General features: G+C 42.9%; 1 protein-coding gene across 1 annotated transcript in view; it reads left to right on the plus strand.

Annotated features, from left to right (window-relative positions):
- The window catches only part of XYLT2 (xylosyltransferase 2), a 101,836-nt gene extending 97,716 nt beyond the window's left edge, over positions 1-4,120 (plus strand). The window contains exon 11 of the mRNA XM_085617097.1: positions 712-4,120. Within this exon, the coding sequence (XP_085473223.1) occupies positions 712-1,034 (323 nt within the window). The 3' untranslated portion in view covers positions 1,035-4,120. The remainder of the gene's footprint in view (positions 1-711) is intronic.
- Positions 4,121-18,502: the final 14,382 nt, after the last annotated feature.

An 18,502-nucleotide genomic window follows, 5' to 3' on the forward strand; every position in this document is an offset into this window, starting at 1 on the left:
TTTTGAAGGATGTTACTCCAATGTGCTTCTTGGTTTTGCATACTAGCGGCTGATGTAGGGCCTGATCTATCAAAGGGTTTTCCCTGTTGTTTGTATTTGAGAAGTTATGCTAATACAGATGGGCCTTCCTATCAAAATGGTACGTGACAAGCATAGAGCTTGGAAGTTGCCTCGTCTACAGCGCTAACGCCCCCACCATATACACAGCATACCGACTGAGCATAGATTGGTTACTCTAATGTTTCTCTTGAGATGGAGTTGCCATCGAAAAATCAACTTTTCAGTGAGGACACAGCGGTGTATGTGTGAACACAGATTCATTTTTTTTTTTTTTAAATACAGAGTTTTATATAGCGCGAACTTCACCCGAATCGGGTATCAGAGCGCTTTACATAGCACCAGTTGCATTACAGGACACATTCATTTTTGTTAGGCACGGGGAGATTAAGTGATTTGCCCAAAATCACAGGATGTTCAGTGTCATTGCCGAGGCTCAAACCCAGTTCCCCAGATTCGAGGTCGACCGCCCTAGCCGGTAGGCCAACTCCTCTCCCCAGTTCAGCATGTATTTAAATGTAGTTGTGATTTGTGTTCTCATTTGTTGCTTTAACTAAAACACACATCTAGAAATCTAAAATTGTCCTTCACTGTATAGTGTTCTTGGAGAAGATGCATTTTTTTTTATAACCTATTACCTTTTCGTCATTGCAGGTGATAGCAGCTGGCTGCATGCAGGACCTCCTCGCAACGAGTATATGGATCAGAGTTTCCAGGGGCTCAGTGGAGTCCTGAACCTGCCCCGGAGGGACAAGGCCGAGCAGGACTCAAAGCACAAAGCAGAGCTACTGGGTCGAGCACTGGAGGACTGGACGGACGACTGTGTGGGCAGGTTCTGGTCTGTGGCCAACCTGTGCACATCGGGGCTATCCAGCTGCTCCTTACTTCCTTCCTGTATTGAATCCAGCTGGAGCAGCCTCTCCCCGGACCCCAAAGCTGAACTTGGTTCTGTTAAGGCTGACGGCCGCCTGAGGTAGCACAGTGCCTGGGGATATCTGTCTTGTCGAGAGACTGTTCCTGGTGATTGCCCATGGCTTTTGTTAGCTTGTGTCTTCTCCCTATGCACAGGAATTGAAGCTGTGTCCTTGTGGATGCTGCTCATGGGCGACTTTGGGTTGAGGCGCACGTGCTGGCCCACGAACCTGCCTAATCCGTACTGCAAAGTAGCTTTTGGATGGAGCAGAACAGCACTGGGGCAGAGAGAATTGTTTATCACAGAACAAACTGTGTGCGTTCCAGCAAGGGCAGGTACCGACAGCTGGAGCCCACAGGCATTAATGGGAGTCTTGACATGCCCGTGGGAAGGGCAGCTTAAGAGCGCCCTTATTCCGTACACTTCCAGAGTAATTTGTTAGCAGGATCAAGCCATACCAAAGGCAGTGGCTCTCCAAGGACGCTAGAGGAGCATCAAAACTCCAAACAGCAAGGCTTGGTGATGGCTTTCATGTGTCTTACTTTTTCATCTTTCATGGTACCTGTTAATTATGTGCAATATTTGTGGGGGGGGGGGGGGTGATGGCTGAATGTGGAGGGTAAGTAAGAGTGCATCATGAGAAAGTGAAAGATAGGGAGGATGTGAGAACACGGACATAAGAAAGAACCACGGTAGGAAGAAAATGTGAAATTAAGAATGAGTACATGGGTGAAGGACGAGGGGTGGTCATCATAGAACTGGAAGTGAGAGAATGGAGATGAAGTGAGCTAAAGAGCGGTGAGTGAGCTATGACTAGGCAAAGGAGAGCGCATTGAGGAGTGAGGAACTCGAGGACTAAGCTAAAGCCCATAGATTGAGCCGTAAGATCACTAGACTAGTTTATGGTGGGGAGAAGGAGTGCAGGGGATGAGAGCTTGAGAAACGAGCGGGGCCAGAGAATTGTGTAGAGAATGTAGGAGGTGGGAGTGGATGACAATGAGGAAGGATGTTTGAAAAGTACCAGGAGTAGGAGGTGGTGATCATGAACAAAGAATGGATAAGGATGTGTGGTGAGGAGGAAGGCGTGTTGTTGGTTAAAATGCTCTTTGATGGAGAGAGAAATCACTGGAGGAGGGCGAGTTAGAAGAGTAGAGAAACAGTTATGATCTTGCTTATTGTCTCGTTTCAGATCTTGAGCGGGCCAGCGTTGAAAGGGCATTGTGTATCTGTCTTTTTACACTTGGTCGTTTTTTAATGATTGTCTCATCACAAGATATTATGTCTCTTGTTGGACATTGTTTTTAAAAAGGCATCCTTCGTAGGATGCAGCAGCACAACCACTAGTACCTGCTGAACACAGGCATCAACACTGCTGTTTGCTGGACCAAACAGCACAAAAATGGGTGTCTGCTCTACAGGGGCAGCTCCAGCTGAAATGTCTGATTGGCCCACGCAGAGCAACCACTAATGTCAGACTCGGACAGTGCAGCTGCTCATTTCTGCTGGACCTAGGCTGCACAGCTGCTGCAAGATGTATGATGGACACAGGCAGTGCAACCATTGTGCCTAGTGAATGCGGGCGATACATACAGCTATGCCTGCTGGATCTAGTTGGCGCAACCACTAATGTATGAATGCAGCCCATTCAACCACTAAAAGTATCAGCTAAGCAGAGGCAGTCTGCCCTATCAAGTCTACCAGTACCAGACAAGCTTCTGTCAGCTGATGTCTACTGGACGAAAGCATCGCAGATATTAAACTATATGGTGGAAATAGGCAGTTGATTTACGAATGCTGGTCTGTGGGGTACTGGTAGTGCGACTCTTACTGTTTGCTGGACATATATGGTGCCACCGCAAATGTGTGCATACTTATATATTAAATTGCTGATGTCTGCTGGACACAGCCGTTGCAGCCATTTGAATTGATAATGTCTCGTGGATGCTGGCAGACAAACAGCTAAAGTATGCTGAACAAAGGCTGTTAAACCGCTAAACTCTGCTGAATTCAGACACTTCAACCACTAAGATGTCTTTTGGACACATGTAGTGCAAACACGTCTGCTAAATAAAAACACTACCGCCATTACATTCTTCTGTACGCAAGTGTTGCGGTTTCTAATGGTCATAAAGGGTACACGCGCTTGGTCCAGCCCTTCTAACCAATAACTACAAGTGTCTGCTGTGCATGGGCAGTGCCAGCACTAATGACTGTGCCGCTGGAACCAAACTGCACCATACTGGTGAGGTCCAGTTAGGCCGTTACTGGTTGGGGTTACTTGTCTTCTAGTTCAAAGGGTGCCTGGCTTGATAGTTCAGACCATGCAGTTCCAGCGAAAGCAGGAAAAGGGCAGATTTCCGTGTGGCTGGTTCCTGTTTGAGGTGGCTACAAAGAATGGACTGGGAATGCTGATCCAAGTAATTAGCAGTGGCAGAGATTAGTTTAAGCATTGCCCATTACTATTTTTGTATTCATAGAAAAACAATCCAGACATGAATCTGAAAATCAAACGAAGTGTGTTATATCACTATCAATGAATCCATAAATGAATCTGTTTAGACTGGCTAATGTCTGTGTGCGTGTCCTGGCTTTGACAAACAACGTTCTTGCTTTGCTAAGTGTATTATGAATATGAGATGAAGTAGCCTGTGCCACTTACACCAGACACCCAAACCTCTAAGTAATCTCTCACTAACTGAACTTAACACCTTGGAAATGGATACCTGGATCAGTGACTCCTTAGGGTTCTCATTCTGCCTATGTGAAAATAGGAGTGGCATCCTGTTTGGCACCTTCGCTCAAGCTTTGGGATTCACTGATGGGGAACCTAAAGCTAGGATTGGAGTGTCTTACATGATGTGCAATAGGTGCTTAGATTCTGTTTTTCCAGCTCCTGTGAGTAGGATACTGGTGCAATGGGCTCTTCCCTTCAAGTTTGTTCCTTGACAGAATAAAGGTTGTATTTTTTTTTTACTGTCTCTTCCATTAGTCAACAACTTTTGGTGCCTCATTTTTTTGCTGTAAACGCAAACAAGTATTTTTATCTCAATTGTTTCAAGTCTGTTCTCGTTTTATGGAGAATCTGCCCATGGCTTCACTTTTTGTGAAGTTCTATTCTTGTGACAAGAAAATAAACCAATGATGAACCTTCACAGTCTGTATAATGTGTCTTCCAGGCGCACATCTTTATGCAGAGAGATAGCCAGAAGGCCTCCCAAGATTGTGTTGAGTTGGATTGGGATGTAAACTGGAGGAGTTCAGAAGAAGCAGTAAATTTGAAGCTGGATTGAGGACCGGGTCTGGCTACATTTCAGGGAAAGCTACCACCACGCCCCAAAAAATACTGTTTCCTCAACAGGACAGATAAGAGAAACTACTAAAATCAAGTGTACTAGGATCAAACAAATGATAAAGTAGAAAAGAAAAACGGTTAAAACAATTACCACTATAGTTATTGTGCTCTGCTATTATTTTATATTTTAAAAAATAAACAGACTAGAACTTATCTGGAAAGCTGCAGGAACTCAAAGGTCCTCAACCAGGAGGCTGGTCAAGCATAGGATTTTGGAAGAAATGTCTTCACCACCATCTCTGCCCATACCTGCAGGAGTGAGCTTTTGTCTCTGTAAATTAGGTCACGTTTGTTGCATGGTTGTGCAGAGGTTGCAGATGGGTAGTGAGGAACAGCGTGCACAGATTAATAGTGGCTAAAACCACTTCAACCCAGACTATAGGGAAAACTCCTTGCCGTAATTGCAAATAGATTTTTGTTTCGGAATGAAACTAAGTCAGATGGCAAGAGAGCCTACATTATAGTCATTTTTAGGACGAAAGAAGAGCTATAACAAAGGCTTTCTTGCCACCCGACCTTCATATCACACAGAAAAACTCAAATCCAATGAAGGCGATGGGGCCTTTATTACAGATTGACTTTTGTTTCGATTGCACCATTGAGAAGCCGCCCGAAAGGTAGGGGCTGGTAGGAGGAGTGTTGGGGTATGGGAGAGGGGCAGGTAGGAGTAATTAGAGGGAGGTCCTGGAGGAATGAAGAGCAACACATGGAAAAGCTGGAGAGAGGAACAAGATGGAGGTGCGGGAGGAACTTGGAGGCACATGCCGGGGAAGGAGGAAGGGATAGGATCGAGCAACCACAAGTGTGCTCAAGAGGCCAATGGAAGAAGTGGGAACAAGCTGCGAGGCGCTGACCGGCCTGCCCTCAGGTATAAAATAGTCCCTCGTGCAGTGCAGTGCAAACACTCAGTTGACAGTGAAAAGATGCAGCCTAATGTCCAGTAGACTCAGGTGGGACAGAAAGCCACTTCTGCACTGAGCCAAGATGTTAAGATAACATCTGGAGCACATCAATGGCTGAAGGAGGCGGGTCAAAAAAGCCAGTGGTTGAAAGGAGCGTACTTAAGAACTAACCTAAGTATATTAAACAGAACAAGTCTGTTTGGCAGCTGCACTATCAAACCCCAGACCCCAAAATAAGGTGGAAACTGTGGCCCCTACCCTTGAAAATAGTTCACTTCTTTAAAAAATACATAAATAAAATCCAGAAATATGAAAGATAGTCCGTTATTTAAAAAAAGTGTTACTTTGAAGTTGTTTACTTTAAAAACGAGATGTAACATTAGATTTGTAATTATTTGGTTTTAATGACACATTTTAACACGTCGGCATTTGGAATTGGGTTTCATTTGCTAAGCGGTTGTTCACCAGCATAGGCAGTTTTGTACTAAAAACGGTAAGCAAGCATTAAAAATGGAGAAAAGACAAAGCGATGAAAAACTAATTTATATAGCCCTTATAAAAGCTAGATGGATAGAAATGTTTTGATGTACTGAGGGAAATATTCCAAAGTAGAGGGCCAGGTAAACAGATGTCACGGTGATCAGATGTAGAGCATTTGAAGTGAGAATTTGAAAGCCGTATTTGAGAACTAGAACAGAAACATCTTACTGGGTTATTGTGCATGAACCGCTAGCCAAGTGTTGACTTTTCTGTTTCATTAAAAAAACATGCTAACTTGAAGGCAGAGGGTCTTAAAAATTGTTCTTTTTTTCACTGCTAACCAGTGCAGATTGATTCTTCCCTGGGTTATCATTTTTAATTTGAGGCTAGCAGACCAACCGCATTTTTGATTCTTTGAGTCTGAGGGAATATATGTAGGTCAAAATAAAAGATGTTGCAATAATTAAATTTGGAAAGGGTACAGGCTGGGACAACCTGTGCACACAGTTGGTGATGCAAAAATGAAGCACTTCCTTAGCTGCTTCAGAAAATTAACGTACGGATGTTGCAGCTTTAGTCTGAGTTTGAAAGAATAGATGCAAGTCAAAGAAGACTCATAGGGATTTGACCTTGTGTATGGGACAGCGAGTGGGCTGAGCATTCCCATACATACACGCCAGAGCGTGTTTTGCCATCACTTTGTTGTTGCCAATTCATAATTATGATTTGTTAGCGTTGCGTTTGAGCACATTAGATGTCATTCAGCACTAGTCATCCGTGAGACAGGTGCTCAGTTTAATTAACTATTGTATGGGGACCTTGACCATCTAGGGGTACAACCATTTGTGAATGGTAAGAGTAAGAGATAGCACGGCAACCACCAAAGGATGAGATAATTTGGGCTTAAGGATGAACGTAGATGGTAAATAACATTGGCACCCTGCAACTGACCGGTAGGGAGTGATGAGTAAAATAGACATGCCACAGCCGGCGTCGGTTCTTCCAGAAAGGAAGCAAGCCATGCTAGAATAGAACCAGTCAACCCTGCTTCCACAGATCTGTTCAAAACAGATCTGTGAGAGAGAGGCAGATTGAGGTTTGGCAAGGTGGAAACTAAAGGTTGGGAGTAAGACTGTAGAGGCAGAGATAGTCCGGCGAGCCTTAGGAATGGCTGCAACTTATTTATGGTTGGTAGGAGTAAAGCTGGACAAGTGTGTCAAGTATTGAGAGTATTTTAGACAAAAGGAAGCATTACAAAGAGGGGACTGGATATTCTTGATTCCTCCATAGATCTTCTGAATTTTGGAATAAATAACTGTGCAAGCTCATCACAAAATGTTTGTGAAGAAAGCGTGAGGACGTATAAATAAGTGCACTGAAAGACTGAAATGTCTTAAATAGTTATCTAGCCGTTGTGGAGAAATCCAATATGATTGCAAAGATCTTTTTTTTTAAATAAGAATTTGTTTACACATTTTCAGTTGATGTTTGTATCTTAGTGCTTCATTAGTCAGATGAGAGGCACGCCATTTGTGTTCCAGCTGTCTTAGTGTAAGTCTGCAATCTTTTAAAGCATCAGAGAACCATTTATTTCAAGATTTATGAGATTTAACTTTATAACCTTTGGCTATGGTTTCTTGGTCAAGGGCTGTGGTTAGAATGTTGTTGAAGGGTGTAAAGGTTTCAGAAATCGAGAGGAAGTTAGGAAAAGAGCACAGGGAGGTATCTAATGGTGCAGGTTTCCTGACCAAGTTGAACTTCTTCAGGCATGGCAAGTGATTAGCTTGAAGTTTGCATAAGGATGTACTATCTTACCAAGTTCAGTTGAGTGAAAGCAGATCATCAAACTGTGATATGACCATGGTAAGGAAGAGCCAGACTGAATCATTATGTATCCAGCTATCTTCTAGTATGCTTCCTTTAAAGAGGCGTAGAAGTGAAATATTCCTGAGCACGACACCCTGAGGTTGGTAAGAAATGTAGCTTTGTGTTTGGGTGGTCATTAAATATATATATATATATCAGCAGGAAAAACAGCAATTGCGCCGCAGAAACTGAACCACTACATAGGGAGGCTTTGTTTTTGTTGTCTTCTGTGCTGCCTTGTTTTCAGTTTGCTTATCTGTGACATTTCCATGTTTGAGGTTTTTATGTCTGAAAAGTCAATGCCTAAATATGATACTTTGAGAGACACTCTATTGTGAGTGCACCAAGGCAGTTGTGTCCGCACAAACAAGATCTGAAAGGAAACGATTTTATGAAATGTGATTATGTAGAAGAGCCCTTAAGAGTTACAACAGCCTGAAGGTTAAACACAGACAATGAAAATATTTGGCATATAAGACCTGATCGTGTCAGCCAGTCTCTCCACCCTTCAGCCAAACTCCTTTCACCTGTCTCCACCATTTAGCCAAACTACACTCACACTCTCATTCCTTTTCCTTGACCGCCCCTCCTCCCTCTCTTGCATTGTCATTTTCCTCCTGTAGAACAGTGGATTACTATTTGAAGTGAACAAGTGTCCACCTTCAATTATAAAGCCACAACCTGCTAGATTCCACACACATTAAAATGAACCTGTGCTCAATCCTTGGAAATGCAGTCCGGATTTAATCCTATGCTCAGTCCTTGGTAAAGCAGTCAGGATGCAGTCTTAGGCAATGTGTAAAGTATTTAAGCAATGCATACAAATTAGAAAAAGTCACACAAAAGGTAGTAAAAGTACACAACCAAAAATAAAGAGGAAGATGTTGAGAGTAAAATGAAACCAAAACTCCAATAAGGGTAACCGGAGATATGAATTTTTAGAGATTTGAGTGACAATAGCACCACAAGGCGCCTGCGATTGTCTATGGAGGCAGTAAATCGGGACTTAGGAGCTATTTGAAACTTACAGCAATGGAGCTAGATTGGTCCTGGTGAGAGTTTAAGTCAAAAAGTTTGGAAAAGTTTCAAAGTTCTAATGCAAAAAGGGACTTTAATTTTTTCCCCAAAGAAGTTGTCTTTCAGCGGGACAAATCTAAAATAGTGGCTGCCTTAATGGAGCTGCAGGTTGTAAACCTGACACAGGTTGGTTCCACTAAGGGTCTGGTACTTTAGAAGATTTTGCCTGAAAACATTTTTAAATCCTAAAACAGAAAGACTGTCATTTTTTCAGAGATGCTGGAGCCTTTCAGGGGGACAAATCTGAAATTCAGTTGAGTTCTGTGGAGCTGCTTGTCAGGTACTTTTCATGGTAGGTCTGCGTGGCTCGGAAGCAAAAGTTTTAAACAGTTTCCAAACGTTTTCCTGGTGCCAAGCCAACACAAGGGAACACTTCTAACCCCATCGGAGGCCTCAGAGGAGCACCTAGGAACTCAGAGAGTGCCAGGCAGAGGCCACCAGCAAAGTACAGCCCAGGTTGCCATGGGTTAGCTGTAAATTGTAAGAAAATGCCTCTTGCAGCTTTTCTTGTGTACATGTAGCCACAAAGGAGGTCAATCAACTGACCCTTTGAGTCAACTTCTTTGTCCTTGATGCATATCTCTTCTCCGGTCAGACAGCAGATCTTGTCCTCTTCTGTAGGTCCACAAAATGTTATTCGGGGTGCCACATTTATGTATGGTACCAACTAGTGGGTGAGAGTGACCCACTCCCTAACCAAGTGGGTAAGAGTTTCGGGGCCAACCCTACCCACATTTTCAGTAGTTCCAGGTCCAAAGTCTGTCTGCAGGGTACCAGCTTATTTTCGAAATGGAGAAAGTCTTCAGCCACAATAAACTTGGACTCTGTGGGTTTTGGGTGTGGAGTGGAGTGTACTATGGTAATCCTGAGAGTCCTCCCACACTTAACACAAGAATCCAGTTTGCAGCAGGCCCTGTTCCCACAACAAACTAGGAGGCAAAAGTCTAGTAACACAAAGGCAGGGTCTGACAGTACCCAGACGGGATACACAAGAACTGTCTTGGCATCCTGTTCTCTCCTTTCTTGGCATCCTGTTCTCTCCTTTCAAAGTGCGCCAACATGTTACATGTGGCTCAGACAGACTGGTTAGGCAGGGTTTGACAGTCCCCCAACCTGCATATTCGGCAGAGCTCAGAGGAGTCATCTTTGCCCATTCAGGTTGTGTAGCTCCTGGGAGGAATTTTCCACCTCTTTCACACCTCATTCAGACTAAGTATTAGGCTGGGTAGTTGCTGGAGAGCAAATGCAAATTAGCCTGCAGTAGCTTCTAGGTAGGGTAAAGGTAATTTTCAAAAAGTTTGATTTTTGTTAAATATATGGGAAATATGACTTTACCATTAGATGGGATTTTCATTAAAGATAAAAGTCTGTAGCTGTTAAAATTCAAGTTATTAAATATATAATCTTAACTTAGTCTTTTACCATGTGCCAGCTACAGCCTGACCAGTGATGTCATTTTGGGCCTAGTCACTGGGGGAACGTTCAATTTGTAATGTCACACATGTTCCACTCTTAAATATTAGATAACCTACCTTGTGGAAGACATAGTTCACTTATGTGTGACTTATTTAATTATTAAAATCCTGCTTTCCTACTCGTCAAAAGGGTGATTTTGACAGGTCTGTGCAGCAGGGTTCAAGCTGCTGCTGTCAGGCTACACAGGATAAGCCCAGAAGCCATGTTTTCACTGCCACTGTAGTATATGGTAGTAGATGACCCAATAGGTTCTACAGTCCACAAGTTTAAATATACACAAGGTGGACCCAGTAGCTCTCCTTATCTGGGCCTATCAAATATATAATTACAGAAAGATTCTGCAGGGAAGATACCTATTTTTAAGTACAAATTATTTAGTATGGGGTCCAAGAATCCTCCTTAACAGATAGTGTAGTGACTTAACAGCAACACACCACTTAACCAAAAATATTTCAGGCAGCATCATTACATATGGGTATTCCACACGGTGAGATTGGCGCAGTGCTCTTGAAAGTGAGATCACAACCAAACCATGTACAACATATTCCGTCAATAAGAGCCTGTGATTTATTATGTTCAAAGTTAGTCAAAAGAGGGCAATTTTTCAACTCCTTATTTTGCCTCATAAATCAATCTACAAATCTGCATCAAGCTTATAATTTGTCAATTGCAAAAAGATTGATGGACCGAATGCAGAACAATGTCATACATTCACCCCAGTACAGAGATCTGGGCCTAAATCCATCGTTTTTTTGCTCACCATGCCATTCCAGTTTGAACCCAGCCATATGCACATCAGTCGTGATCCTGTGCCTCATGAGACTGGCCAGCCCAAACTGCCAGGACAGGTCCTCCCTGGACTGGAAACAAGCATACTAGGACCGGTTTCGGGTTTCACCCCTCATCAGCCAGGATAGCTTGGCTCTAGTGGCATGGAGAGCACGGGACCCACACCCTAAGTGGGAAGGGTATTCCCAGACGTGGATCATGTGCTCACTACACCACTGGATTCAAGCTAGCCTTGCTGATGAGGGGTGATGCCCTGAAACCGGTCCCAGAATGCTTGTTTCCGGTCCAGGGAGGACCTGGCTTGGCAGTTAACACTAGACTGTTCCCATAAGGAACAGGGTCAAGACTGATTTGCATATGGCTGTCTCCAAACTGGGGTGGTGTGGTGAGCAAAAGAATGATGGATTAAACCCAGATCCTCGTGATTGGTGGTGTATGTTTGTATTGTCCAGCATTCCGTCCATCAATTGCTTCTTTTGCATATGTCGCCTCAGTGGGAAGAGTATGTCCAGACGTGGGTCCCGTGCTCACTACACCACTGGATTCAAGCTAGCCTGGCTAATGATGGGTTATGCCCTGAAACCGGTTCCAGTATGCTTGTTTCCGGTCAAAGGAGGACCTGGCTTGGCAGTTAGGGCTGGACTGTTCCCATAAGATCCTTGCGACTGGGGGTGAATGTTTGCATTATCCAGCATTCCGTCAATCAATTGTTTCTTTTGCATATAATTTGTCAATGTCTGCGCTTTGACCCATATATGCTTTGAAAACCTCAGGACGACAAAGAAGGTATAAACCCTCGAAAACCACTTAATAATGAGCGACGGTACTAGTACAGGTCATTCATCCTAGTAAGTATGCAAAACAGAAACCATCCACTGTAATAGTGCCTGGATCAATAGACCTCGGAAATACACTGTGCTCAAGCTTGTTATGGAGCTGCCAGTCTAAAAATGGCATCTAATTCTCCATGCCATGGGTGAAGGTCTGCACCGAATACTGTGGCGTTATAGAAAAGTTAAAAATTTACGTTTTAGGCCAATTTTAACATGTTTTAGGGGTAGTGGCACATACACTGGGCACTGAATAGCAGTGTCCCAGTGTTAGAGTTCAAGATTACCATCCGGTGAGTTCCAAAAAAATAAAACCCTGGGTGAGTACCCTTAAAGGGGTTACTTGAGGACACCGCCTCTCCACTTTCCCACTCCACCTTCCTCTTCTCTGATTCTGGGTTTGCCCTACTCCCTTCATTCACCGTCTAATACACTCACAGTTGCTTTTCCTCCTGCTCTTCTCCACTTTCTATCCATCCTCTTTCCCCACCTTCTTGCACTTTTCTCTTCTTCATATGCCTCACCTTCACTTTTCTCTGATTTTCTAGCTTTTTTCAGCCCTCTTGTTATCTCTCCTCCTTACTTTCCCTTCTGTTGTCTTCCACCACTCAGCCCTTTATCCATTTACCCTCTCATTTTGTCCATCTCCTCAACATCCTCCCATCTGTTTCTGTCAACTAAGTCTCCTGCACCTCTCTTTCCCTCTTAACAAGTCATCCCCCTCAAACTGTATTCCTATTGTTTTGTATTGCTCTGTTGTACGTTTGTCTACCACCCCTCTTATTTTTCTGTTTGACTCTCTTCTTGCTCTTCTCTGTTTGTCTTCCCCTCTAACTTTGTCTCAATTATGTTTCTCTGTCCTCTTTATTTGTGACACCATTGCTATACTCTCACCCTTTCTCAGCAGGGGCCTAGTTACCTTAAGATGAAGAACGGAGACTCGCTCGGAGCAGTGTTGCAGTATGCCACAGGTGAAGTCTTTGCTCAGTTGCTCATTGCTAAGAGGCCTTAACTACGTGGATAGACAAGTCTCCAGATTGACTGAATGGTCTATAACTCCTTCACAGTCTGGAGGCACAGGCCCCATCTGTCGAAGCAGGCTCTAAAGACCTGTAGCCTGGCCGAGGGCACAGGAGAAGTTTTGCAACACCAAAATGGCACTGGAGCAGGCCAAGCACTTACCCCCACACAGAATCTAATAGGGCATGGGGAAGGCACAAGTACAGCATGCCAAAAGGGATGCTCTGAAGGACCACCAGATTGGGCAAGAGAGGTTGGCAACATACTAATAAGTCACTCCCAGGTAAAAGGAATACCAAAGGCAGCTCCGCCACCCCCATATATATGACCAGCGAAGCAGTTCCGGGGCACTTACTTCACTGTCCCTGGTGAAAGAACACAGAGGTGAGTGATTCGTGGACCTGAAAAAGCTTTGCCCAGACAGTATTAAAGTGGATTGGCATATTAGGCATGAGGTTGGGCAGCTAGTCCCCACCATGGAGAATGTGGTTGTTCAACATTGGAGTCCAGACTTTGTGGTGATTCATCAAGGACAGAAAGACTTGTGGATGGTGGACAAGGGCTGACTGCTGGAAATCATGAAGAAATAGCTAAACGCAGTAGCGATGCGTTGCTCTCCTGGTAGGGTCATGCAGTCAGAGATTATCGCATGATTCGAATGGAGAGGTGCATTGTTGCATAGCACAGTGGAGAAATCCACGAGCAAGCTGCTTATCGAAATGCATAGGTTTTACAGAAGCGTGGGTTTAGACTTTGTGAAGCATGGCCTGATCAACCTAAAGTTACCGGGCTTTTATAGGAATGACTGGGTACATCTCTTCTGGGTAAACACAGAGAGAACATATGGGAAGCCCTGGATTTGGCAGGCTATAAAGGGGAGACCCACGAGTAGCCAGCTCCCCTATAGACACCAACTTTAATTTATTTTTATTTATTTGGAATTCATTTTCCCAGTCCGACTGGACTCCCTTAGGAGTACCGTTGTGACCACCTGAAAAAGTTGTTTTTTCTCATTTTGGGTCTCGCGGGGGTACCTCTGGAGCACCCCCCCCCGCCCTTCTCCCCCCAGCCACAAGGGCCAAGTGGTCAGGATAGCCTACCCCGCTTTCTAATATGGTATTTGTGTACTTTTTCAGAACAGAAGATCAAGCCCTCGAGTCATGTAATGGCCTCCACAACATTTCTTTTATGTGTTTGCTCTAAAACAAATCCTCTCGGGCTTCAATTTTTTAATTGAATTTTAGCTCAACAATTCATTTGTCCATACATTTTTAACCTTAATTTATCAAAAAACTATTGGACAGAATTACAACAAATAAAAAATACATACTTCCTGAGTAAAGATCTAGCTTTCTGCCATTTTTGTGTGTAATTCTGTTCCTCTGGTTTTGCTGTAGTGCTGGTCGAAAATCCCTATGGAAATTATATTTGGGACATCTCTTTCTCAGCCCCTGCCTGACAAATTACCTCAGAACTTTAAGGGAAGGAGCTTAGGTTTATGAACTTTTTTTAAATTGTATTTTGGTAGAGTTATGGAAATCATTCAAATGCTGCCAAAATTATTAAATATGGTAACTAGGTCCTAACTAGAACTACACGGTGGGGTTAATATATCAAGGCTTTCCACCACATACAGAAAAGGAAGTAAGGAGCATGCAAGGTGGACAGACTATCCCTGGATTCCTTCTGTGGTTATGGGTGGATGACTGGAGGGACAATCCTTTAGGTGCGCCAGATTGCTTGTGCCTCTGTGCTGGGACAACCAGAAGTTAGTCTAAATGTATCCTTTATCTTTATGCAGCATAACTAGAAACAATAGTTTGTAAAATTGTTAAGTTTCCAGTTACCTTCTGTTAAACGTCTGAGGGATAAATGTGCATGAACAGTGGAATAAGACAGAAAGAGTATGAAGGTGAGAAGGCATATGTGGTTTTTGTGCTTGTTGTAGTTCTGGATATGTATGATCACATGCCCTCTAGGAGAAGGCTGGATGAGAACATGAGCTTGTGTATATTGTTATATCTGGAAAGAATAGCCTGGTTGGCCCTGAATTCTTTGCAAGCGTTTTATAGGGTGACTCGAGTGGATCTTCAGGTTCTTATAATGGTACTTTTCTCTTGGAAAAAACAAACCTTCGAGTACCCTTTTCCTTGCCCACTTCTCAAATATGTGGTCATCTCTTCTTCAGCCTTATGAAATGTGTCTCAACATGCCAAGTGAATGAAGGTTTTTAATGATGTTGTACAACATTTCAGCAATGTTTTCGTAAATAAAAGAGACTGCACAGAAACCTCTGGCTCCTTCACTAGAATTATGTATTTGAATTTTGTAGAGTACCTGCACTTCTTCTCTGAGCTACTTCAGACTGATTTAGCTGTCTTTTATAACTGCTAACAAATGTCTCTAATAATGTTGTGTGAATCTGTCGTAGATGTACATGCTTTGCATTTTACTGCCATCTTCTGACTTTTTTTAATATAAAAATGTGGGGGTGACATGAGAGCATATCTGTGATAAGACCCTCCTTTGAGGTCGAACGGAAACCCAACCCACCCGCTGTGCCATTTTAAAAGGCCTTTTAACTGTAGTCAAAAAATCAAGACAAAAGGTATTTCTAAAATTGTACACACTTGATACCAGTGAACAACACCAAAGCGTAGCATTACTTTTGGGTGCTTGAATATGGTTTGGTCATCCGTGTTTAACTTCTTCCTTGTATTGTGGCATTCCGCATGGACTTGAACCCACTTGCTTTATGGAGAAATTCCAAATGTCGATTTTACAGATCCTTTCTTGTTTGTGTTTTGAGGACCTGCTTTCTGGGGCTTTTCATGTCCTTTTCTCTTTGGAACTTTGTGGACTGCTTCCCCTCTTTGATTTACGAAGCAGGTGTGGTGTCAAAACAAATTTGTCCATTTTTTAGTAATTTAGATGTAGGAGCCTAATGCACCTTCAATTTTTCTTTTTATTGAATTACTCAATTCCATAGTGATTTTAGATGCCTATTTTGTACCTTAAATTTGCAATTAGTTGATCCATCACAATTCATCATAGCACATCAGAAGGATCCATTAAAAGACCATAATATGTTATACCCACAGCTGGAAACATCAAAGGCTTTCTCAAGTATATATCATATAAAAAGCTCAACACAATAAATTAATCGATATCTGTGTACACAGTACTCCACTTTTCCGATGTATCGAGACAGAATGATAGTACAATAACTCATACAGATAACTAATACACAAAGGACCACCACAACCAAATTGATTTGGGAAATTATTATTTCTTTAAAAGTTAGTTGTGTACGCCCTCCAAAAACAAATTGCATATCTGAAAACATGTATAGGAAATATCATCACAGACACAGCATGCACCAAACCAAAAAGAAACATTGAATGGGCAATGGAGGTGATGTTCCTACCTATTCCTGCTAAAAAACTACTGGTGTCAATCAAAAAAAATATATGAGGGGCACATATGGTTGTGTTTTGAGTCGGAATCAGACCCTGGTTTGGAATCCGAGTTTCAGCAATAAAGTTATGTGCGAATGACACCCAAATTGCACCAATTTTTTCTTTAACGCAAACAACCATGGCAACACATTGAACAGTTTAACCTGCTGGACCAGTTCTAATCTGGCTTCAGACCTGGGCATAGCACTGAATCGGACACAGTACACATCATGGACGACGTTTTTGATACCCTGGACCTGATTGAATCCTGCCTCCTCATCATTCTTAACTTGTCATCAGAGTTTGGCACGGTCAATTATGACTGCATCTTAGAGCTTCTTGAACATAGAATAGGGCTATCTAGAGATGTACTCAAGTGGTTCAACTCCTTCCTCCAAAACCGCTAACAACAAATCAGACTGTTAGTCACTATCCAGAGCCGCCCCATGAGAATGGGAGTCCATCAAGGCTCAACCATCTCGCCCACACTTTTCAACCTACACATGGAACAGTTGATGGGCTCAACTAAATGACTCAAGTGAAAATCCAAACCTGGTTTTCACAAATCCACCTCAACTAAACGCTGTAAAAATTGAATTCCTACTCTTCGCCCCTCCCCACAGTTCCCTTCCAATTCAAGAATGGATGAAACAACTAGACCCCCCTCAAGTGCACACCTGCCACCATAATTAATGAAATCCCTTGGGATAACCCTGGAGACAAGTCTCAACATGCAAGTACACAGTAGCGTTATCTTTACTTTATGCCTTTCTCCAACTTAACCTCCTCAAGAAAGTGAAACCCTTCATTCCACTATTAGACTTAAAGACATGAGTTAATTCTCTAGTAATATTCAGGCTAGTCAACGGAAGTCTGACCATTACAGGTTTACCAAAATCCCGCACTGCACCATTCAAGGGCACTATGAATGCGGTAAGACAATAGTAACAGGAAAGAGAAATCTTGACTATATTTCTCCTCCAAAGTCTCTCAACTGGCTCCCCGTCAGAGTTAGGATCCGCATGAAGATAGCATGCGTGGCGCACAAAGCCCTGCACCGTGATATCTTACACATATACCCTTGTCTCTGGGGACAGCTGCGTGCTACCAAGTGCCAACTCCCTCTCCCTGGAACCGCCCAGATTCAGGAAAAAGAAAACCTACGCTCGCACTTTCTCCGGATCCACTGCAGAAATATGGAACTCTTTCCTATCGGAGATTCGGTCTAACCCATCAACAACCGATTTCAGTAAAGAGGTTAAAGGATTTTATCAGGCATATTCTTGAAATAATGCTCAAATCTAACCAGTCTCAGCATCCCCTAGCATCCAGGGGCATCATCTCGCCTAGATGCATCTAGCATAGCCACAGTGTCACAAGACCAGGGCGGGATTTCTTGGATTGCGAACATTTTGTTTCTGTGTTTTTGTGCTGTATGTTATGGGAAACTTCATATTGTGTAAAGGGCTAGTTTGGGGTATTCTGTACAGCGCTCTGATAACCTGGAGTTAAGTTTGTGCATTACAAAACTCTCTTAATTAACAAAAAACAAAATGGACAAAATGCCTGGTTATTTCCCTGCATAATGCATCTCCAGACTCCCATTGCAGACGCTCACTTGGAGTTTAAATGATATTTTCTCAAAGTATTGGACCTTTTCACTTTTGGCACAATAAATCTTTAGTAGCCACACAGCCCTTAGTTCATATATTTCCACTGGCTTTATATATATAGCTAGTCATTTTGCTCGATTAAAGTAACACATTTTGAAACCAGAATTCCATCAGGCGATGCATTTCTTTAGATTCTGGCGCTCTTCACTCTTCATAGTGGTATCACAAGTGTTGTGATTATGGCAAGTGTGATTCCGATAAATGTAATTTAAGCCTTTGGAACCCTGTAAGCTGTGAGATGTGCTGAAAAACGGAGCAGAAATCTATGAATTGTGAAACCAGAAAGAATGCTGTTAGACATGTCTTTTCTCCAGTCTCCCTGTATTTGTTTGCCTTATTGCTTAACCCAATTTTTGTTGGCTGTAGCACTCTGTGCACTTTACCCCTGCTAACCAGTGGTAAAGTGCTTGGGCTCCTTCTTTTAATATGGTGAAATTGGTATACTCTGAATTGGCACATTTATTTGGTTTTAGAAGTTCCTAGTATATGATACTGTTGGACTTGGCTCTTTTTTACAGGGTCATCCCAGAACGGTTTTGCCTTCCTCCTGTATTATGTCTGACCTGTTGGTGGTTTTATGACTCTGGGCACTTAATCACTGCTGATCAG

The sequence above is a fragment of the Triturus cristatus genome, chromosome 7 (genome assembly GCF_964204655.1).
Source record: "Triturus cristatus chromosome 7, aTriCri1.1, whole genome shotgun sequence".
Lineage (NCBI taxonomy): Eukaryota > Metazoa > Chordata > Amphibia > Caudata > Salamandridae > Triturus > Triturus cristatus.